The sequence below is a fragment of the Ranitomeya imitator genome, chromosome 9 (genome assembly GCF_032444005.1).
Source record: "Ranitomeya imitator isolate aRanImi1 chromosome 9, aRanImi1.pri, whole genome shotgun sequence".
Lineage (NCBI taxonomy): Eukaryota > Metazoa > Chordata > Amphibia > Anura > Dendrobatidae > Ranitomeya > Ranitomeya imitator.
This window is the reverse complement of record NC_091290.1, coordinates 43,692,720-43,717,245: the sequence shown is the minus strand read 5'-3', so window position 1 is coordinate 43,717,245 and position 24,526 is coordinate 43,692,720. Positions and strand designations below refer to the sequence as shown.

Genomic DNA, 24,526 nt, shown 5'->3' with positions numbered 1-24,526 from the left:
TCTGATCATAGATTTAATATTATCTAGAAGGGAAGCCTGTTCTCCTTCCAGCAGTCCTGCCATGCATTTATCGCATACTTTTTTTTCTGTGCCCTTCTGGTAGTCTATTTGAGCACAGAGGGCATTTACTTGTCCTGCGCTTTTGGCCTGACGCTGGACGTTTGGACGCCTCTTTATCCTGCAATAGATATAAAGAGGCCCTATAGCTTTGTGTTGCCATATGATATAAACCCCCTATGTATAACTTACATGACCAGGGGTGAGCTCTGAGGACAGGACCTCTGGACGATCTACACCCTCCATCTCTCTGGGATCAGTGTGCAGTCAGATGTTCGTCAGTAAATAGGTATCTCACCTGTCTTCAGAACATCTGATTCGTCCTCCTTCCGAGCTCAGCTGCCGGTGATTACTGCGGGTGATGGTCACTGTTCGGCTGTATGATACAGCCCGACCCAACTTCTGGCGTTCCTGAGGCTTCAGCTGTGTCCGGAACGCCACCGGAAGTCATTGGTGATTGCAGCGCTGACGCGGCACCTGTCAAGATGCGGCGCAAGTGATCCAGCGCGTCGCCAGGACGCGGCGCACCCCGATAACACGGCGCTCCCCGATGACACGGCGCGCCGACAACGCGACGCGTCCTGATGACGCGGCACGTCCCCGACGCGACGCGCCCCGATGACGCGGCACGCCAAGACGACCCGGCGCCCACTGAGCGCCGCCATGACACCGCAGGCCCGACCTGGCGCGCTTCCTGGCGCGAGCAGGGGAATCACCGCTGGTGCAGCGAGAAGGTGCAGAGCCCCCTAAAGAGGGATGCACCGGAGTTGGGAGCACAGCTCACCCGGCCGTTGAGGGACCTCCGGCGGTATCAACGCCGCCATGCAGAGACCCGCTCTGCCCTCTCAGAGCCCTCGGATTGAGGGATGAGGCCGCTCCGGGAGCCCTGCTCGACCGGACCTGGAATCTTCAGCACGGTAAGCCGTGCCACTCTCCTCTGCGTCTGTCCCTGATAGGGACAGGAAAAACACTGAGGGGTGGAGGTGGGGAGGGGCTATTTAACCTCTTCTGTGTTTCCTGTCCCTATCAAGGATAAGAAGGACAACCTCCTGGTGGTGCTGTCAGGAGGGACGCTCTGGAAAAGGGCTTTTCTCCATAACTAGGCTTCGAGTGTTGGGCTCTTGAGACAGCGTTTCTATTGATGTCTGTATTGAGCCAGTACTCGCACAGTGATTTCATCACATAGCTTCAACTCGACTGCAGAGGCACGTATCAAGATTCCAGGAAAAGTTTTATTTCAAGCTGAACTCTTGTGATATATACAATTGCCGTAGTTGCAGTAGGTAGAAAGACAATTCTGAAACAGAGATGTATCGAGATGATCCTCAGACGAATATGGCTGACGAACACTGGCAGAGCAGGAAGAAGAGGGAGTATCTGACATCAGAGCTGGGCTACAGGGAGAGGGAGAGGACAAACTTCTAAAAAAGGCAAACCTGATTGCGTAGCAACGCAACAGCAGCAATACAATGACCATACAATACTGTGTGATGCCCAAGTCGCGGTACATAGTAACATAGTTAGTAAGGCCGAAAAAAGACATTTGTCCATCCAGTTCAGCCTATATTCCATCATAATAAATCCCCAGATCTACGTCCTTCTACAGAACCTAATAATTGCACAGTGAACAAGTCTGTAAGAACATGATCACACACCACCAAGAAACCTGAAGACACAAAAGAGAATGGTAAAACCAAAAACACTCAGTTTGAAAAAATGTTTGCAGTAATCCGCAAGTGCTAGATTACTGCAAACATTTTTTCAAACTGAGTGTTTTTGGTTTTACCATTCTCTTTTGTGTCTTCAGGTTTCTTGGTGGTGTGTGATCATGTTCTTACAGACTTGTTCACTGTGCAAGTAGCCCATGTGTTCCTGTTTCCATGATTGTTCTCTTGTGTCTACAAGACTGGGGAGTTCCACCACTCCTCTTGGGCTAGCTGCACAAAAGCTGTTCTGCCCTGTATGCACACATGGATTTTTCCTCTCTGAACCCTGTTCACACAGGTAATATACAGATGACCAGGTTTTTAAATACATCAGATAGGGATTGCATACATTAGTTAGGACTGCTCTGATATGGGTATACCGTGAAGATTGGTAGAGCAGCTTAGTATACATTTTTTGCAAAAAACGTATCAACCAAATACCCTGTTATTTACATCTTTTACTAGCACTTGCGGATTACTGCAAACATTTTTTCAAACTGAGTGTTTTTGGTTTTACCATTCTCTTTTGTGTCTTCAGGTTTCTTGGTGGTGTGTGATCATGTTCTTACAGACTTGTTCACTGTGCAAGTAGCCCATGTGTTCCTGTTTCCATGATTGTTCTCTTGTGTCTACAAGACTGGGGAGTTCCACCACTCCTCTTGGGCTAGCTGCACAAAAGCTGTTCTGCCCTGTATGCACACATGGATTTTTCCTCTCTGAACCCTGTTCACACAGGTAATATACAGATGACCAGGTTTTTAAATACATCAGATAGGGATTGCATACATTAGTTAGGACTGCTCTGATATGGGTATACCGTGAAGATTGGTAGAGCAGCTTAGTATACATTTTTTGCAAAAAACGTATCAACCAAATACCCTGTTATTTACATCTTTTACTAGCACTTGCGGATTACTGCAAACATTTTTTCAAACTGAGTGTTTTTGGTTTTACCATTCTCTTTTGTGTCTTCAAGAACCTAATAATTGTATGATACAATATTGTTCTGCTCCAGGAAGACATCCAGGCTTCTCTTGAACCCCTCGACTGAGTTCGCCATCACCACCTCCTCAGGCAAGCAATTCCAGATTCTCACTGCCCTAACAGTAAAGAATCCTCTTCTATGTTGGTGGAAAAACCTTCTCTCCTCCAGACACAAAGAATGCCCCCTTGTGCCCGTCACCTTCCTTGGTATAAACAGATCCTCAGCGAGATATTTGTATTGTCCCCTTATATACTTATACATGGTTATTAGATCGCCCCTCAGTTGTCTTTTTTCTAGACTAAATAATCCTAATTTCGCTAATCTATCTGGGTATTGTAGTTCTCCCATCCCCTTTATTAATTTTGTTGCCCTCCTTTGTACTCTCTCTAGTTCCATTATATCCTTCCTGAGCACCGGTGCCCAAAACTGGACACAGTACTCCATGTGCGGTCTAACTAGGGATTTGTACAGAGGCAGTATAATGCTCTCATCATGTGTATTCAGACCTCTTTTAATGCACCCCATGATCCTGTTTGCCTTGGCAGCTGCTGCCTGGCACTGGCTGCTCCAGGTAAGTTTACCATTAACTAGGATCCCCAAGTCCTTCTCCCTGTCAGATTTACCCAGTGGTTTCCCGCTCAGTGTGTAATGGTGATATTGATTCCTTCTTCCCATGTGTATAACCTTACATTTATCATTGTTAAACCTCATCTGCCACCTTACAGCCCAAGTTTCCAACTTATCCAGATCCATCTGTAGCAGAATACTATCTTCTCTTGTATTAACTGCTTTACATAGTTTTGTATCATCTGCAAATATCGATATTTTACTGTGTAAACCTTCTACCAGATCATTAATGAATATGTTGAAGAGAACAGGTCCCAATACTGACCCCTGCGGTACCCCACTGGTCACAGCGACCCAGTTAGAGACTATACCATTTATAACCACCCTCTGCTTTCTATCACTAAGCCAGTTACTAACCCATTTACACACATTTTCCCCCAGACCAAGCATTCTCATTTTGTGTACCAACCTCTTGTGCGGCACGGTATCAAACGCTTTGGAAAAATCGAGATATACCACGTCCAATGACTCACCGTGGTCCAGTCTATAGCTTACCTCTTCATAAAAACTGATTAGATTGGTTTGACAGGAGCAATTTCTCATAAACCCATGCTGATATGGAGTTAAACAGTTATTCTCATTGAGATAATCCAGAATAACATCCCTCAGAAACCCTTCAAATATTTTACCAACAATAGAGGTTAGACTTACTGGCCTATAATTTCCAGGTTCACTTTTAGAGCCCTTTTTGAATATTGGCACCACATTTGCTATGCGCCAGTCCTGCGGAACAGACCCTGTCGCTATAGAGTCCCTAAAAATAAGAAATAATGGTTTATCTATTACATTACTTAGTTCTCTTAGTACTCGTGGGTGTATGCCATCCGGACCCGGAGATTTATCTATTTTAATCTTATTTAGCCGGTTTCGCACCTCTTCTTGGGTTAGATTGGTGACCCTTAATATAGGGTTTTCATTGTTTCTTGGGATTTCACCTAGCATTTCATTTTCCACCGTGAATACCGTGGAGAAGAAGGTGTTTAATATGTTAGCTTTTTCCTCGCCTGACAGGCCTTATAGTTTTAATGAACGCATGCTCAAATGGAGAAAGTAAAGGTTGGATATAAGAAAAGTGCTACAGAAATCAGAGACAGAACGTCTGTTGAATGTTGGTCATCCCTGCACTGCTACAAGGGAAAAAAATGTGATCCAACTTGAAGTTGCCTGCGATCCTCGGCTTGTACAATAATAATAATTTAAAAAAATGCAAAATAAATAAATCTCCTGCTTTGTGGCAACAATAGCATAGAAAATGGGGAAATCCAGCCAGCCATTATTCAGATTAAAAAATATGCAAAAACTTTATTACAGATTCATATTAAACAGGACGTTCCCAGTACTAGAAAAAAATGTGAGATTTTTCTTTTTTATTCTTTTATTCTTACACCCCTCACACTGCACCAGAGGTTCCAAAAAGGGAAACTCCAAAGACTCATTATCGTTTTTGGAGCGTGTAAGTGAAAACCCAGGGACTGTTCTCTGCAGACAGAAGGTTTTCGGGATGTTGCAATCAGAGGTTGATGAAGAAAGCGGAGATCAGTAACTCGCCCAATAAATCTTCGAATGCTGCAGCAGATCAGGCCTAAAATGAATTAAAATGACAGAATAAGCATTTACTTACCTGTTAAATCTCCTGGTGCTCCAGTTCTGCCTCTCCACCGCAGAACTGCAGCAAGTTTTTCCTTCGCCTAGGACAAGAGGTTCAATAATCTTATTCCACCCGGTTTCTAAACCCTGTGTACTAGGTAACGTTGCTTGTTGGCGCCTGCCCCAGACACCCCGCAGCTATGCCACTGCTTATTATTAGCCTGTTTTCAGGGCTGCATCAATGTCTTCACCTATCCAGAGAAATCCACGTTTTTCTCAATATGTAAATGAGCTGTTAAGATCTATGGGCCGGACATAGATCTCCCTGAGAATCTGCCTCCAGAGCTTATTATAAATGAAAGGGAGAGTTACCAGTGTGAGACATGTAATGACTGACAGTCTGCTCTCCTGATCTACATGTCTCACACTGATAACGCCGCCTTACATTTATAATAAGCTCTGGAGGCAGATTCATGGGGAGATCTATGTCCGGCCCATAGATCTTAACCGCTTATTTACATACTAACAAAAATGTGGATTTCTTTAGAATAAGATGTCAGATCGCAGGTATCATGGTATCATTTTATTCAGCTGCCTATGACGTACATGGCCATAGACTGCTTAGGAGGGTTGTCCTACTGCCAGATTCCTTTTAAATAAGTTGTCAGTTTTCCTTAAAAAATGGTGCCATGTCATCTGTCTCCACAATCTAAAATCCCCATCGGTATGTATTTAAGGAAACCAGAGACCCTGGAGGAATATGATTGCGTTATAGACTCCCCCCTTTAATCAGTTGCTATTTTGGGAGGTAGGAATACCCGAAGGTTAAAAGGTTAATGTCTGAGTAATTGCTTCAATGTATGTCAGTCATACCTTCATGCAATACTTGAAATTGCCACAAGATGTCTCTGTGCTCCACAAAATACGTTCTCCGCTGGTGTATTTTTCTAAATGATTAATTATAAGGCAGGGTCATTCGTCTAGCTGGGCTGCATCCTGTGCCTTGTAGTACTTTACCACCATAATGAGAGGAGTTAAAGTGCAAAAGTTACAGAAGATGATTATTTTTATTTCTTGGGTGCGATGACTGCAAGATGGCAAAGATAAATCAATTTAATGAGTTTCTTTGCATGCCGTGAGAACAAATGTAATATATTATAAATATGTCATTTTATTTGTATGTATGTGTATAAATAGATAAAAATGAAAAAAGGGGGCAGCACTCAATAAATGATGGAAAAAAAGTGGACTTTATTAGCCCACCATATGGGTTAATAAAGTCCACTTTTTTTCATCATTTATTGGAGTGCTGCCTCCTTTTTCCTTTAATTATACAAATGGATTTTTTATTTCACAAAATAAACAAAAAAAAACAAAAACCTTTTGTTCAGGGTTTTTTTTTTTTTCCTCCCTCGCTCAAAATTGCCAATTTGAGCTAGTGGGTCACTGGAAGAAAAAAAAAAAAGCGCAGGATGCCATCTGGGCTGTTTCATTGTCGTTTTCACTAGTCCACTGGTCAAAATGAACAATGAACACACTGACTAAAAACTGGATGCAGCACACAAATAGGAAAAAAAAACTGCCTAAGTGAATGATACTGTTTTTAACTTGCCTGTATTTGTTTTGTTTCTTCGAATTCTTTTTTTATTTTTTTTTAATTTTTTTTTATTTTTTAGGATTCCTATAGAAAACAAGTTGTCATAGATGGAGAGACTTGCCTGTTGGACATCTTGGACACTGCAGGTCAAGAGGAATACAGTGCAATGCGGGACCAGTACATGAGGACAGGAGAGGGGTTTTTATGTGTATTCGCCATTAACAACACAAAGTCTTTTGAGGACATTCACCAATACAGGTGTGTGATCAATAAGTGACATTTATTATCGAAAGCAAAGTGAACTTGAACCTTCCCGGTGAGGCCCTCGGCACATCTCTATGATTTGGAGAAAAGTTCAGCTTGGACCTAGTTGTAGACAACCCCTTTAACCCCTTCCCGACCTTTGACGCCACGTAGGCGTCATGAAAGTCGGTGCCAATCCGACCCATGACGCCTATGTGGCGTCATGGAAAGATCGAGTCCCTGCAGATCGGGTGAAAGGGTTAACTCCCATTTCACCCGATCTGCAGGGACAGGGGGAGTGGTAGTTTAGCCCAGGGGGGGTGGCTTCACCCCCCTGTGGCTACGATCGCTCTGATTGGCAGTTTCACTTTCAACAGCCAATCAGAGCGATTTGTAATATTTCACCTATTATAACTGGTGAAATATTACAATCCAGCCATGGCCGATGCTGCAATATCATCGGCCATGGCTGGAAACACTGATGTGCCCCCACCCCACCCCACCGATCGCCCCCCCGCACCTCCGATCTGTCCAGTACACTGCTCCGCTCCCCTCCGTCCTGTGCTCCGCTCCCCCCGTGCTCTTGTCCGCTCCCCCCGTGCTCCAATCACCCCCCTGCACTCCGATCCACCCCCTCCGTGCTCTGTTCCACCCCCCGTGCTCCGTTCCACCCCCCGTGCTCTGTTCCACCCCCCCGTGCTCCGTTCCACCCCTCCCGCGCTCCGATTCACCCCCCCATGCTCCGGTCCCCCCCGTGCTCCCCCCCACCCCATCATATTTACCGTTCCTGCCGGGGTCCGTCCGTCTTCTCCCCGGGCGCCGCCATCTTCCAAAATGGTGGGCGCATGCGCAGTGCGCCCGCCGAATCTGCCGGCCGGCAGATTCGTTCTAAAGTGCATTTTGATCACTGAGATAGATTATATCTCGGTGATCAAAATAAAAAAAATAATAAATGACCCCCCCCCATTTGTCACCCCCATAGGTAGGGACAATAAAAAAATAAAGAATTTTTTTTTCCCACTAATGTTAGAATAGGGTTAGGGTTAGGGTTAGGGCTAGGGTCAGGGTTAGGGTTAGGGGTAGGGTTAGGGGTAGGGTTAGGGCTAGGGTTAGGGTTAGGGGTAGGGTTAGGGCTAGGGTTAGGGCTAGGGTTAGGGTTTCGGTATGTGCACACGTATTCTGGTCCTCTGCGGATTTTTCCGCTGCGGATTTGATAAATCCGCAGTGCTAAACCGCTGCGGATTTATGGCGGTTTTACCGCGTTTTTTCTGCGCATTTCACTGCGGTTTTACAACTGCGATTTTCTATTTGAGCAGTTGTAAAACCGCTGCGGAATCTGCACAAAGAAGTGACATGCTGCGGAATGTAAACCGCTGCGTTTCCGTGCAGTTTTTCCGCAGCATGTGTACAGCGATTTTTGTTTCCCATAGGTTTACATTGAACTGTAAACTCATGGGAAACTGCTGCGGATCCGCAGCGTTTTCCGCAGTGTGTGCACATACCTTTAGAATTAGGCTATGTGCACATGGTGCGGATTTGGCTGCGGATCCGCAGCAGTGTTCCATCAGGTTTACAGTACCATGTAAACATATGGAAACCAAATCCGCTGTGCCCATGGTGCAGAAAATACCACGCGGAAACGCTGCGTTGTATTTTCCGCAGCATGTTAATTCTTTGTGCGGATTCCGCAGCGTATTACACCTGTTCCTCAATAGGAATCCGCAGGTGAAATCCGCACAAAAAACACTGGAAATCTGCGGAAAATCCGCAGGTAAAACGCAGTGCCTTTTACCTGCGGATTTTTAAAAAATGATGCTGAAAAATCTCACACGAATCCGCAACGTGGGCACATAGCCTTAGGGTTAGGGTTGGAATTAGGGTTGTGGTTAGGGTTGTGATTAGGGTTATGGCTACAGTTGGGATAAGGGTTTGGGGTGTGTTGGGGTTAGTGTTGGAGGTAGAATTGAGGGGTTACCACTGTTTAGGCACATCAGGGGTCTCCAAACGCAACATGGCGCCACCATTGATTCCAGCCAATCTCGTATTCAAAAAGTCAAATGGTGCTCCCTCAATTCCGAGCCCTGACGTGTGCCCAAACAGTGGTTTACCCCCACATATGGGGTACCAGCATACTCAGGATAAACTGCGCAACAATTACTGGGGTCCAATTACTCCTGTTACCCTTGTGAAAACAAAAAAATGCTTGCTAAAACATCATTTTTGAGGAAAGAAAAATGATTTTTTATTTTCACGGCTCTGCGTTGTAAACGTCTGTGAAGCACTTGGGGGCTCAAAGTGCTCACCACATATCTAGATAAGTTCCTTGGGGGGTCTAGTTTCTAAAATGGGGTCACTTGTGGGGGGTTTCTACTGTTTAGGCACACCAGGGGCTCCGCAAACGCAACGTGACGCCCGCAGACCATTCCATCAAAGTCTGCATTTCAAAAGTCACTACTTCCCTTCTGAGCCCCGACGTGTGCCCAAACAGTGGTTTATCTCCACACATGGGGTATCAGCGTACTCAGGAGAAACTGTACAACAACTTTTGGGGTCCAATTTCTCCTGTAAACCTTGGGAAAAGAAAAAATTCTGGGCTAAATAATTATTTTTGAGGAAAGAAAACGTATTTATTATTTTCACGGCTCTGCATTATAAACTTCTGTGAGGCACTTGGGGGTTCAAAGTGCTCACCACACATCTAGATAAGTTCCTTTCGGGGTCTAGTTTCCAAAATGGGGTCACTTGTGGGGGGTTTCTACTGTAAAGCCACATCAGGGGCTCTGCAAACGCAACGTGACGCCCACAGAGCATTCCATCAAAGTCTTCATTTCAAAACGTCACTACTTCCCTTCCGAGCCCCGGCATGTGCCCAAACAGTGGTTTACCCCCACATATGGGGTATCAGCGTACTCAGGAGAAACTGGACAACAACTTTTGGGGTCAAATTTCTCCTGTTACCCTTGGGAAAATAAAAAATTGCAGGCTAAAAGATCATTTTTGAGAAAATAATTTTTTTTTTTCATGGCTCTGCGTTATAAACTTCTGTGAATCACTTGGGGGTTCAAAGTCCTCACCACACATCTAGATTAGTTCCTTTGGTGGACTAGTTTCCAAAATGGGGTCATTTCTGGGGGATCTCCAATGTTTAGGCACACAGGGGCTCTCCAAACGTGACATGGTGTCCGCTAATGATTGGAGCTAATTTTCCATTTAAAAAGCCAAATGGCGTGCCTTCCCTTCCGAGCCCTGCCGTGCGCCCAAACAGTGGTTTACCCCCACATATGGGGTATCAGCGTACTCAGGACAAACTGGACAACAACATTTGGGGTCCAATTTCTCCTATTACCCTTGGCAAAATAGGAAATTCCACGCTAAAAAATCATTTTTGAGGAAAGAAAAATTATTTTTTATTTTCATGGCTCTGCGTTATAAACTTCTGTGAAGCACCTGAGGGTTTAAAGTGCTCACTAGGCATCTAAATAAGTTCCTTGGGGGGTCTAGTTTCCAAAATGGGGTCACTTGTGGGGGAGCGCCAATGTTTAGGCACACAGGAGCTCTCCAAACGTGACATGGTGTCCGCTAACGATGGAGATAATTTTTCATTCAAAAAGTCAAATGGCGCTCCTTCTTTTCCGAGCCTTACCATGTGCCCAAACAGTGGTTTACCCCCACATATGAGGTATCAGTGTACTCAGGAGAAATTGCCCAACAAGTTTTAGGATCCATTTTATCCTGTTGCCCATGTGAAAATGAAAAAATTGAGGCTAAAAGAATTTTTTTGTGAAAAAAAAGTACTTTTTCATTTTTACGGATCAATTTGTGAAGCACCTGGGGGTTCAAAGTGCTCACTATGCATCTAGATAAGTTCCTTGGGGCGTCTAGTTTCCAAAATGGGGTCACTTGTGGGGGAGCTCCAATTTTTCGGCACACGGGGGCTCTCCAAACGTAACATGGTGTCCGCTAAAGAGTGGAGCCAATTTTTCATTCAAAAAGTCAAATGGCGCTCCTTCCCTTCCAAGCCCTGCCGTGCGCCCAATCAGTGGTTTACCCCCACATATGAGGTATCAGCGTACTCAGGACAAATTGGACAACAACTTTCGTGGTTCAGTTTCTCCTTTTACTATTGGGAAAATAAAAAAATTGTTGCTAAAAGATAATTTTTGTGACTAAAAAGTTAAATGTTCATTTTTTCCTTCCATGTTGCTTCTGCTGCTGTGAAGCACCTGAAGGGTTAATAAACTTCTTGAATGTGGTTTTGAGTACCTTGAGAGGTGCAGTTTTTAGAATGGTGTCACTTTTGGGTATTTTCAGCCATATAGACCCCTCAAACTGACTTCAAATGTGAGGTGGTCCCTAAAAAAAATGGTTTTGTAAATTTCGTTGCAAAAATGAGAAATTGCTGGTCAAATTTTAACCCTTATAACTTCCTAGCAAAAAAAAATTTTGTTTCCAAAATTGTGCTGATGTAAAGTAAACATGTGGGAAATGTTATTTATTAACTATTTTGTGTCGCATAACTCTCTGGTTTAACAGAATAAAAATTCAAAATGTGAAAATTGCGAAATTTTCAAAATTTTCGCCAAATTTCCATTTTTATCACAAATAAACGCAGAATTTATTGACCTAAATTTACCACTAACATGAAGCCCAATATGTCATGAAAAAACATTCTCAGAACCGCTAGGATCCGTTGAAGCGTTCCTGAGTTATTACCTCATAAAGGGACACTGGTCAGAATTGCAAAAAACGGCAAGGTCTTTAAGGTCAAAATAGGCTGGGTCATGAAGGGGTTAAAAAAAAAAAAAAAAAAAAAAACGAAGGTAAATGTAAAATAATTTTTTTTTAAAACTCTTTTAGATCACAGCATCACTTTGTCAATTAACCCCTTAACTTTATACAGACAACATTAAAAAGTCCTCCCCAAAATTGCAGTTTAAAAGAAAAGAAAAAAGTTTTAACCCTGCTGTTCTGTTGGTCAAAAATGACCGACTTTGAACTTCAATATTCTTTAAAATATTCAAGATGCGGCTCTGAAACCCGTGGCCGACCGACCCATCCTCATTTAAGTCAATCAACCACAAGTTTCAGAACCGCATCTTGAACACCCCAAAAAATACCAAAGTTCAAAATAGGTCTCCCCAGACCGAACAGAACAGCAGGGTTAATTTGGGGGGGGGGGGGAGGGAAATTGACTCCAAAAAGATTAATGTTTGGTTTTGCCGCATCCACAACGACCTGTTACTATAAAACTATATCATTTATCCCTCATGGTGAAAGACACAAAAGAACAAACCCTTGTAGAACTGGGCAGTGGGGGGAAAAAAATGTTAAAAGTTTTTGAAAACATCTGGCGTAATTAGTCTATAGAGGGCACCACCCCATAACAGAGGGGTACACCTGAGGTCAATGCAACAAGTACAGAGAAATAACAAAAGAAGAAAGCTATTGACCGATACCAGGGATCACCTTATTTTATTTAGTAAAGTACAAAACAGAGCAAACTTGTAAAAACATTTAAAAAGTCACTTACGTGACATAATCACAGCACATATGGCTCAAAATGGAGCCAAAAAGGCCCCTTCCCCAGGTGTCACAGTATCATTCCTTTGTGGGCTATAACTCAGTTCCCGTGGGTCTCGCTCTATTAGAGACTAAGGGTCCCTGTTCACATTGAAGCCCCCACTATTTGTTTATGGCCTGTACATAGAATACTGGTATCTCCATTGCTATTAGGCTTATTCTTATATTGTTACATGCATTGCTTTGTATTTGCCATGTATTGTGTGGTTTGTCTTCTTTCTGCCTTATTATAGGTATACAAATTATTCATTGTATGGTTTATAAACCTAGCCTTGTATGTACCTTTTGATACTGTGACACCTGGGGTAGGGGCCTTTTTGGCTCCATTTTGAGCCATATGTGCTGTGATTATGTCATGTTGGGCTACGTTCACATTTGCGGTGCGTCAAGCGCAACCTCGGCGACGCATGCCCCTATATTTAACATGGGGGCGCATGGACATGCGTTGTCTTGCGTTTTGTGACGCATGCGTCATTTTTGGCGCAAGCGTCGGCGCAGAGGACGCAGCAAGTTGCATTTTTTTTTGCGTCCAAAATCGGCCAAAAATAAACGCATGCGTCACAAAACAATGCGTTTTTGCATGCGTTGTGCATTGCGTCGCCGACGCAACACACAACGCAAATGTGAACGTAGCCTAAGTGACTTTTTAAATGTTTTTTTACAAGTTTAGTCTGTTTTGTACTTTATTAAATAAAATATTTTAATGATTTAAGGTGATCCCTGGTATCGGTCAATAGCTTTCTTCTTTTGTTATTTCTCCATTTTTGAAAACATGATGCAAAGAGTTTTGTTCAAAAAGTTGTTTGCTTTTGCATAAACTAAATGGGCATCACTGTAATTGTTTGCAACCGTACTATAAAATAAAATCCTTGCTTATCCCACACAGGGAGCTCAGTAAGAAAGAAGAAAAGAAAAACAATGCTAGAATTCCTTTTTGTGTTTTTCTTGTTTATTCAGATTTGTACATAGAAAATGGTGATCAAAAAGTAGTTTTTACCCAAATATGCCACCAGTGAAAACTACAGCTTGTCGCACAAAAAAAAAAAGACAGTTATGGGTTTTGGAGTAAAAGGAACCCCCGCATCCCTCCACCCGTGCCCCTTTTTTAAAAAAAAAAAAAAAAAAAAAAAAAGTAAAACTTTTTTACCTCTTTTACCCAAAAAACCTTCCACATATTTGGTGTTGTATTTATAGTTTGGACTTCCAGAATAACTTTGTCATGTCAATTAAGGAGTATTCTTTGTATTTTTTTTTTACACTTTTGTCCAGCCTCATTGCTTTATTAGGGAATAACATGTAAGTGGCTTCCGTACCCCTATCGTACTCATTTGGGGTACAGGTGCTGGCAGTGATGGGGTCAGCTCAGGTTTGGTGTCTCACTAAGGGTATCTGCACACAGCTTTCTTGCCATCTTATTTGTTTTGTGACAGCCTGCGTGCCTCTTTTTCTTTTTTTTTTTCTTTTTTTTTCAGTTTTTTTTTTCATATTTAATATAGTGATGGCTTCCAAGCAGAAAGTAACTGAAGAGCGGCCAAGTTGTTTATTTTGGCCGCTTCACTGCTTTGAAAGCCTGAAAAGATTAAACCTATGCACAGCAAGTAATTTTGACATTGCAGTGCATATGTGAATTCTTTTTGCAATTTTTTTTTTTTTTTGTTTTCTTTAGCACTTTTTCAGTCCCTCTTTTTCGTGTTTATTCTGTCTGTAAGGCCGGGATCACACATGCGAGGAACACGTCCGTGTCTCGCATGTGAAATCCAAGCTCTGGCGCCGGCACTTCAGAGCTGAGCGTGCGGCTCCATGTGTTCCTATGCGGCCGCACGCTCCGCTCCACAGTGCCGGCGCCAGAGCTTGGATCTCACATGCGAGACACGGACGTTTTTCTCGCATGTGTGATCCCGGCCTAACCTATACGCACATCATACACTAACTCTGGGGATCAGCCTGCTGCAAGATATTGGTCTGAGAAGGGTGGGTGCGCACAACAGTTCTCACTTTCCGAGAAAAAAAAAAAAAAAGTCCCAATCTGATCCGATCGGACATTGGCTATTGTTACAAGTGCTACCACGGATATCAATCGTCCCACAAAACTCTGAGGAGCACACAGGAGCCGAGCCTTTCACAGCTATTATCTGTACTCCAAATGAGTATTTTCTGGTATCCAATGCAGCTAGAGACGGGCAAATCGACTGAGAAACCATTTTGCATTAAATTGTTGTTTTTTTTTGGGTGTTTGCAAACTTTGATAAAAGTTTTTCAAGACCAAAAAAAAAAAAAGTTACTCTAAATCGTGAACCGTGTTTATAAAACAAAACCATTCTAGAATTACTGTTTCTTTTGTTCATTCATCTACTTCATAGGAAGTGATCAAAATGTCAAATGTACCAAATGTCATATGTTTGTCCTTTCATGCAAAAAAATAAGCCCCTTACAGGTCCGCTGCCAGAAAATTGGAAAACATACCACTTTCTGAATATCGGTCCAAATTTGTTTTTTTTAGTGTATTTATTATTAAAAAAAATAATAATAAAACAAGCTACATAATTTTGATATCCCTATGAGCATACTGATCCAATGAATAAAGTGAACGCTTAATTTGTGCCGCACGTTAATTGCATAAAAGTTAAAATGTCAAACAGAATTGCTGTTTTTTTTTTCCATTACAAAGCGTTAATAAGCGTTAAATAAGTTACAGGTACCATAAAATGGTGCCACTGACAAATGCTCATCCTGCCCAAAAAAAAAAAGCTTGATTGGGAAAAAAACAAAAAAATATATTAATATTATAGCTCATGAAATGTGATGATGAAGAGACAAAAAAGCTTTGACGTAAAAGCCCAAAATGGGTCTTTCTGTAAGGGGTTACACTTTGGGAATATGTTTGTCCAGTTGTGAAGCATAAGAGATTGTGAGCCAGTTTAACCTGTATGTTTGCCATACACATGTTTAGTCACATTAGATAAAGGATCAATCAATTTTAATTTGTTTCTAGTAATTTATTTATTTTTTTGTTTACTCAAATTTATTGGACTCTTCTAGCTTTTTTTTTATTTTTTATTTTTTTAAATTAATTCTGGAAGTTTGCTTGCACCACTAATCACTGCCACAAAACAATGTATGGAGCTCAAAACTCTCCATACAGTGCCTGGCGATGGATTCCCTACATATCTGACCCTGATGTCCTATCCTAGTGATGGTTTCTTATTAGTAAAGTAGCTTAAAGCCCCTTTACAGTCAATGAGAAATTAAAACATTTGGTTTTAAGATAATCGTAGTTTCCTATAGCGTAATCTTACTCCAAGAAGTAAAGTATTGACATCTGGATTACCCCTGACACTGTCAAAACGTTTCAGCTCTTCTGTGCCTGTAATGGTACCCCAATATTGGCTAGTCAGGGAACCAAGAGGAATAGGTACAGTCATGGTTCTTAACCCTGCTGTTGTCTTCGGTCAAAAACGACCTACCTTGAACTTCAATATTCTTTAAAATATTCAAGATGCGGCTCTGAAACCCGTGGCCGACAGACCCATCCTCATTTAAGTCAATCAACCACAAGTTTCAGAACCGCATCTTGAACACCCCCAAAAATACCAAAGTTCAAAATCAGTCTCTCCAGACCAAAGACAACACCAGGGTTCCGTCACCACTAGTGTGTGTCTGATGTAAACTCCCTTCACTCCATCTCATAAAGCATGGGCGAGGAACAGGTTACAGATTCTGATGTCCTCATGTCCCAAATGCAGATATTTAAATAGAAACTGTGCTTTTAAGAAACTTTTGCTTAAATTTAATAGCAAAGTAAAATATAAGGGACTTTGCAATATATGTTATCGGAGTTATCCCTCTTGAAATCACCATCTATTCTGGGAAAACAAACAAAAAAATGCCCAATACCAGATGTACTGCAGGCTCAGTGAGTTTTTATACTCTATAGAAAGGGGAGGGAAGAGGAGGAGTCAAGAACGCATAAAATGAGCAGAGGCTGCCAAATTTCATTTTGAGTTTTCTGACAAGTATTTTACCTCACTCCAGAGCTGGATTTACATCTACGCTGCTCAGTGCTACTGTATAACTTCCTCCTTGCTGCTTCTCTCTGTGTGAAAAGGATTAAAGAAGGAAGCCATCTGTGTGCTGTATTCTGTATTGGAAACCTCATAGTAGTTTATTTGCTGCCACTAACTCAGTGTGAATTGGAAATTAAATAAAGAGCCAGCTGAAAGAGAAACTGGTAAATTGCTCCACACTAATCTTTTGCAATGTTTTTACACAGGGAGCAGATAAAACGGGTAAAGGATTCTGATGACGTTCCAATGGTGTTAGTAGGAAACAAATGTGACCTCCCAGCTAGAACTGTGGAGACCCGACAAGCTCAGGACTTGGCCAGAAGTTATGGCATTCCTTATATTGAAACATCTGCCAAAACCAGGCAGGTAAGTGCAAGATGTATTGTGCCTTGTGGATAATACGATGTACTCTGGTTGGTATACTGTAAATAACTGTTTTTTGCAGCTTCAACCATTTCTGAAAGCCTTTGTGCACAATACTCTTATGGCAATTCTCTCACTTTTGATGATGGATGAGTATTTAAAAATATGAAAGCTGTCCCTTCAGAGAGGAAGAGGACTAAAACTTTAGTGCCTCCTATAGGACGTAGCAATGCTAAAAGTCGATATCGACCCTCTAACGAGCCTTGTCACATGACTTGGGATTAAAGCCAAAATCTCAATATGTAACCTATCCAAGATGATTTTCACCCCATTGCAGCTAAGTATGTAAAGGGCTTTTCTTTTATTCAGACATTGGGAATTTTAGATTTTTGAGAAGCTAAAAGGTATTAGAGATGAGTGGATCTTCAAAGATCTAAATTACCAAATCTTGTGGATTTTACCTATAAGTTTTATTTGCAACAAATTTTATTCTTCGTGAATTGAATGTCCCTTATTTTGCTCTGGGGTTTAAAGATACCCAAGGGCATAATGAATGTAAGATGAAGGGGTGAAAAAAACCAAACTAATATTCACCATATTGCTTACCTCTGCTACGCACTGTTCCGCTTATGGTCCTTGGCACCACTTCTTTTTGCCGCCACTCGCTGAACCCCAGGGTATCTTTGTGCTGTTTGGGGATGACTGGCTGCGACTAGGCTCAGGATGTCCCTGCGCATGCCTGTTTGCTGCCGGAAGTCCCAAGCCAAGAGTGTGCGTTGTGAGGTCATGATATCTCCGCGACCTTACTATGCACATAGGAAGAGAAGCTCCGGGCCTAAGTTATATTTGAAATCTTGTAAGGGGGTCGACAAGGAGTTCTGTCCCCCTCATGAAGACATCATGGCAAGTGTTCTAAAAGTTATTTTGTCTGGTTACATTTGTGCCTATGATAAAAAGTATTTGATCCCTATGGCTGTTGTTTTTCAGGTTCCTGCAGTGTTAACTGCAAGGCTTTCCCTCGGGGGGAAAAGAGGTGGCCCTATAGGGAACCTATAGGGAACCAGTGGTTCACACTGAAGGCATCAAAACTATGAATTAACACATGTGGAATTATATACTTAACAAAAAAGTGTGAAACCACTGAAATTGTCTTATATTCTAGGTTCTTCAAAGTAGCCACTTTTTGCTTTGATGACTGCTTTGCACACTCTTGGCATTCTCTTGATGAGCTTCAAGAGGTAGTCACCGGAAATGGTCTTCCAACAATCTTGAAGGAGTTCCCAGAGATGCTTAGCAGTCGTTGGCCCTTTTGCCTTCACTCTGCGGTCCAGCTCACCCCAAACCATCTCGATTGGGTTCAGGTCTGGTGACTGTGGAGGCCAGGTCATCTGGCGTAGCACCCCATCACTCTCCTTCTTGGTCAAATAGCCCTTACACAGCCTGGAGGTGTGTTTGGGGTCATTGTCCTGTTGAAAAATAAATGATGGTCCAACTAAACGCAACCCGGATGGAATAGCATGCAGCTGCAAGATGCTGTGGTAGCCATGCTGGTTCAGTATGCCTTCAATTTTAAATAAATCCCCAACAGTGTCACCAGCAAAGCACCCCCACACCATCACACCTCCTCCCTCCATGCTTCACGGTGGGAACCAGGCATGTAGAGTCCATCCGTTTACCTTTTCTGCATCGCACAAAGACACGGTGGTTGGAACCAAAGATCTCAAATTTGGACTCATCAGACCAAAGCACAGATTTCCTCTGGTCTAATGTCCATTCCTTGTGTTCTTTGGCCCAAACAAGTCTCTTCTGCTTGTTCCGTGTCCTTAGCAGTGGTTTCCTGGCAACTATTTTACCATGAAGGCCTGCTGCACAAAGTCTCCTCTTAACAGTTGTTGTAGAGATGTGTCTGCTGCTAGAACTCTGTGCGGCATTGACCTGGTCTCTAATCTGAGCTGCTGTTAACCTGCGATTTCTGAGGCTGGTGACGCAGATAAACTTATTCTCAGAAGCAGAGGTGACTCTTGGTCTTCCTTTCCTGGGGCAGTCCTCATGTGAGCCAGTTTCTTTGTAGCGCTTGATGGTTTTTGCCACTGCACTTGGGGACACTTTCAAAGTTTGCCCAATTTTTCGGACTGACTGACCTTCATTTCTTAAAGTAATGATGGCCACTCGTTTTTCTTTACTTAGCTGCTTTTTTCTTGCAATACAAATTCTAACAGTCTATTCAGTAGGACTATCAGCTGTGTATCCACCAGACTTCTGCACAACACAACTGATGGTCCCAACCCCATTTATAAGGCAAGAAATCCCACTTATTAAACCTGACAGGGCACACCTGTGAAGTGAAAACCATTCCTGGGGACTTCCTCTTGAAGCTCATCAAGAGAATGCCAAGAGTGTGCAAAGCAGTCATCAAAGCAAAAGGTGGGTACTTTGAAGAACCTAGGATATAAGACATAATTTCAGTTGTTTCACACTTTTTTGTTAAGTATATAATTCCACATGTGTTAATTCATAGTTTTGATGCCTTCAGTGTGAATGTACAATTTTCATAGTCATGTAAATACAGAAAAATCTTTAAATGAGAAGGTGTGTCCAAACTTTAGGTCTGTACTGTAGGAAGTAAAGTCAGTGTTGGAGGGGAGGTGTAAGGGAGAGGACAGGTTTATCGGTTGTGGAACTACAAGGCTCGGCATGGGAAGGAACTACTTACAGAGATGGCAGGACCATATGTAAAGAAGAAAAATAAATCTGTCAACAAAGTTGATCATCTAGAAATATATTATTAGACTTGACTACAGTAACAAGCCGCTAAAGACAATTTAAAACCTTTTTAAAAGACCATGAATCACCATAATGCAAGGCACAACAATATTGTAGGACTTGGGTCTATCCCTAATTGCCTTCGTTGTATACATATGCATGGTGACCAAATAAATCACCAGCACAATGAAATATATGAAAGGAGCATTAGTAAGTGAAAGATGCCATACTGGGAAATCCAGAAAATGTATATGGGACAGTAGGGGTGAACCCCCCCCCACACACACACACACGTATCGCCGCTAACAATGCTGCTTCATCAGGGGCGTGTTGTATGCTTCTTGTACATTTTTTGTGTCAGTCATTACCTGAGATACAAATCAGCTGAGGGCGGCCGTCAAATCACAAGTCCGAGGCTGGAAGTGACGTATCAGAGTGTCTGATGATAGAGTGCTAGACATCATTAGCGCACGTGTAATCAGAGAAACAGAGCAGGCATGATTCCATGTAATATCAAGAAACACCACTAGATGGCGAGAAGATGCACAGAAGGAGAAAATAGATGTTGGATCACATGGTCACATATTTATACGGTATATGTTATGCACTTCTATAGTCAGTGATTTATCACAATTAGAGCAATATCTGGGGATGAAACATAACAATATTTATATGACCAATATACATAGAAGGAAAAATGAGGCATAACAATATTTTTAGATCCACACGTGTATAATTTAAATGAGGAATATGGCTACGCTAATACCTCTACCCTGCACAGAAGATGACCAGAAGTAAAATAAATTGCACGAATGGCTAGCATTATATAGATAATGGTGAAGGGTACGGATCCGATAATAATGCCATCTTATACGTGTGTAGCTATAAACAATATGGGTGACTTGAATATGTTTCCATGATGACATGCTGGTCATTTTACTTTACATACCTATCCCCGTAAAAATATATATATTTATAAAATCCTGCACAATTGATTGTACTGGTGATTACTTAAAGTGCAAAAAAAAAAAAGGGTAAAAAAACGTGAAAAGACAGATGTGTTGTGGCATCTGAGTAATGAACCCAATCATTGAAAATGCATGAAGTGAGAGAAATCTTCTGGAGCCACAATCCGACATGTGTTAAGATGAAAGATGACAAACCTGTTCTCAATATGAAAGTTTTTGTCAAAGACTATTCCTCTTGTGATGGTGAATATTCTTTAATCTGAGTGATAATCTAGTAAATATAGAAAAATCGTACAAGCAAATTGTCTATAGCCATAAATGGGGGGGAAGGAAGAAGGGTTGAGACTGTTTTTAAAGACACTTTTATAAAGTCTTGCATGAATATATACATAGATATTGATCTCTGCCTGTAAAATGCAATAAATAAAAAATCCTCATTCAATCCCTGAGGTGCCAATTTCTGTAATCCAAAAATCCACTTTGACTCTCTACTAGTGATGAGCAAGCGTGGTCGGATAAGGTGTTCTCCAAGCATGCTCGTGCCCTAATTGAGTATTTTCGGCATGCTTGAGTTCCCGCAGCTGCGTGTCTTGTGGCTGTCACTACTCTCTCATCACTACTCTATGCAATCATTCATTTGTCACCACCCTGATATGGGAGGAAACGGATTCAAGATTCATCACCTTAATCCTTCGAGTGCTACTCCCACGTACTTGCAGGATATGTGACGCAATTGCCGTGAGGGTTTTACCTTTGGTCAAGCCCTTTCTCGCTGTCCCAATGTTCAACAGATGCTGTATGTGAGTCACCCACGAGGGCAGGGCACTCAGTACTGGGTCCGGTTGCTTTTAAAGGGGATGACACGATGGCTGCGACCCGGTCTGTGGCCCTGTGACTCAATGTAAAAGGGAACGGTCTTTAAAGGGGAATTGTGAATAAGTCTATCGTGACTCCACCTGTGGTGTTCGGTCAATAGGGGGACCGATGCTGCTTTAAAGGGGTCCTCTGGGGGATGTTGTTGCAGCAATGATGGTGACGCTTCCCACAGGTGAAGCGGGGTTCCCAGGGGTCCTGGAGTGTATGGTGATGATGGTGTTTGCCGGTCAATGAGTAAAGGACACAAGTTGTAAAGTCTTTACCTGGTTTACTGTAATTGGCAGGCCACAGTCCAGAGTACCGGCAATGGGTACATTAGGAGTCCAGGCAGCCCGGAAACAAGTGAAATCCCCTTGGCAAGTCAGGTCGGGAGCCTTCCACTGTGTGCTTGCTATAGTCCCTTGCTGTCTGTAATGTCCTAACAAGGTCCTGGTTCCTTCCCCTGTCCTGGGACGGGTACCTGTATGGTAGCCAGCTTGAGCCGTTCCTTCTGGGGTCTCTGCACAGTGACTCCAGGCTCCAGGGTGCTGCTGTACCACAGGCTTAATTTGGGCAGTATAAGTGTAGTTCTGTGCCCTCCAGTTCTGCTAGGTGTCCTACAGTTCCACTCTAGCCTCGGGCTCCCGGTACCCGGTCTCTGCACTTTGGCTCCTGGGGGGCCCTCTTGCAGCCTCCTGAGCCCTGAAATCTCTCCCCTGCTCCTTTCCTGTCTGCTCTCCAGACTCAACTGCACTCGCTGGTCTCTCAGGACCAACTGTCTGACTCCTCCTCCAAACCAGGATCTTTATTCAGGGAAGCTGCCCTAAAACAGGGTTTTGAGCTCCCCCTCCTGGCCTGGATTCAGAAGGTGTTGTGTGTGTTTGTGATTACCTGCCAAAGAGATCCCTCTTGTTTCCAGGCATAGCACCGAGAGGAAGGCAGCACTACTGTGGTAACCCGAACTCCTGGGGTGCCACTTTTGCATCTTCAAATTTCTTGGAAAGTTTGATGCACGTAGATTTTTGGACGGTCACAAATGAGGGTATACAAGATTTCTGGTGTGACAATTGAAGTAATTTTTGGAGTGGATCCTGCATGGAGGTATTGAGAGCGATGCTTTCATCTGCGATCAACAAAGGGCTGTTGTTGCAGCCTCTACATGGTTATGTACCTCTCAATCACCTCCCCCTATTCAGATTATATGTAGGGTGTTTATAGTGGCTAACAGTTAGGTGGTCTTTCAAATATTTCTCCTTGGGACCTTTGATATAAAGCTATGTGCACACGTTATGGATTTTGATGCGTTTCTGCAGCGTTTTTGAACGTGCGGAATTGCATCAAATCCGCAGTGTAGTGCACAAGCTAGGTTAGTCAATGGGAAATTGAGAATTGTTGTGCACATTCTGCAGCATGTCAATTCTTTTTGCGGATCTGCAGCAATTCTGCATCCATTGACTTCCATTGTCAGGCAAATCCACAGCTAAACCGCAGGTTTAAAAAGATCTGTGGTTTTGTTGCGGATTTGCGTGCGAGAAACGCTGCAGATAGGGAGGGGGACGAGTGTGTGGGCGGAGACTGTGTGGGTTTGTGTGCAGGTCTGCATGTAGGCAGGCATCATCTGATGGGACTACTCGTCCCATCCGGCTATGCCTGCTACAGTGACAGCTAGCCAGATGGTGGGACAGCAGTAATCCCATCATCCGGCTACTGAGTTCAAGTGTAAAAAAACACATACACACATATACAGTCTTTACTCGTCAATCTCCTATAAAAATAATGAAATAATAAACCAACAATATTCTCCCTGTTCCGATGTAATCAATTTAATGATGAGTGTCCCACAACGATCTCCTGTGGAGAGCGGTCACATCGTGAAATGTGACTGCTCTCCAGGGTCTCCGGTGATACAATGACAGGAGATAATCCTCCCGCACTGTATCACTCCGCTGTCAGAGGTCGCTGTCACTTGCGGCTCCACTGCGTGGGAAAATTCTCATGCAGCAGTGCTATAAAGTGAGAGCTTGAACTGCATTGAACCTTCAGGGATAACACTGCTGGAGCCATTGTCTGTTAGTGTGTCACTGGGGGCCCTGTAGAGCAGTCACATCTCCTAATGTGACAGCTCTATAGTGGAGATAGTCGTGGGACAGTCATTATTAAATGGACTACATCGTGCCAGGGAGTATTTGTGTTGGTTTATTACTACTTATTTATTTTTTTGGCAGGAGATCGAGGGCGTCACATGGATTAGGTGTACAATAAAGATGGGGAAAAATGTGTAGTGTTTTATTTCATTAAAATATTTTATTCTGGCTGTCTTTATTTAACCCTTTCACAACTATAGGATTTGTAATGGATAGGTGTCTTATTGACACCTCTATTACTAAGCTGGCTTGATGTCACCTTATAATACAAAGGTGACATTAACCCCCTATTACCCCATATGTCACCGCTACAGGGCAGTGGGAAGAGAGAGGCTAAGTTCCAGAATTGGCGCATCTTAGAGATGGGTCATTTCTGGGGCGGCTGTGAGCTGGTGTTTGTAGCCAGTGGGGGACCAATACCCATGGCTCCTTCCTAGGATGTGAATATCAGCCCGCAGCTGTTTGCATAGCCTTTTCTGGCTATTAATTATAGGGGGACAAACGTCATTTTTTTTTTAATAGCCATTAAAGGCTAAATATACAGCTGAGTGCTGATATTCATAGCCTGGGAAGATCCATGGGTATTAACCCCTTCCTAAGCTATAAACATCGGTCCCCAGTTGCTGGCTTTCCCTCTCTGGCGCAGAAAATTTCCTGGGAACCCACGCCATTTTTTTTTTTTCCTTAAACAGATATTGCGTTTAAGGCCAGAGTCACACTTGCGAGAAACTCGCACGAGTCTCGCACATCAATACCCGGCAGTGTGCGGCTGCATGTATTTCTATGCATCTGAACGCTCTGGTCCCAAGTGCTGGCGGTAGTGCCGGGTATTGATGCGAGAGACTTGTGCGAGTTTCTCGCAAGTGTGACCCCGGCCTAACGCAAATTTTGTGTCTTTATTTAAATCTTTATTAACATTTTATTATGTTTATTACTAAACATCGGGCTTGGTATTATCTGTCAATAGATCTATCGATAGATGGATAG

General features: G+C 42.9%; 1 protein-coding gene across 1 annotated transcript in view; it reads left to right on the top strand.

Annotated features, from left to right (window-relative positions):
- Window positions 1-24,526, top strand: part of HRAS (HRas proto-oncogene, GTPase) — a 98,416-nt gene that overhangs the window by 56,365 nt on the left and 17,525 nt on the right. Inside the window, exons 3-4 of the mRNA XM_069738363.1 lie at window positions 6,639-6,817; window positions 16,653-16,812. Of these exons, the coding sequence (XP_069594464.1) occupies window positions 6,639-6,817; window positions 16,653-16,812 (339 nt within the window). The remainder of the gene's footprint in view (window positions 1-6,638; window positions 6,818-16,652; window positions 16,813-24,526) is intronic.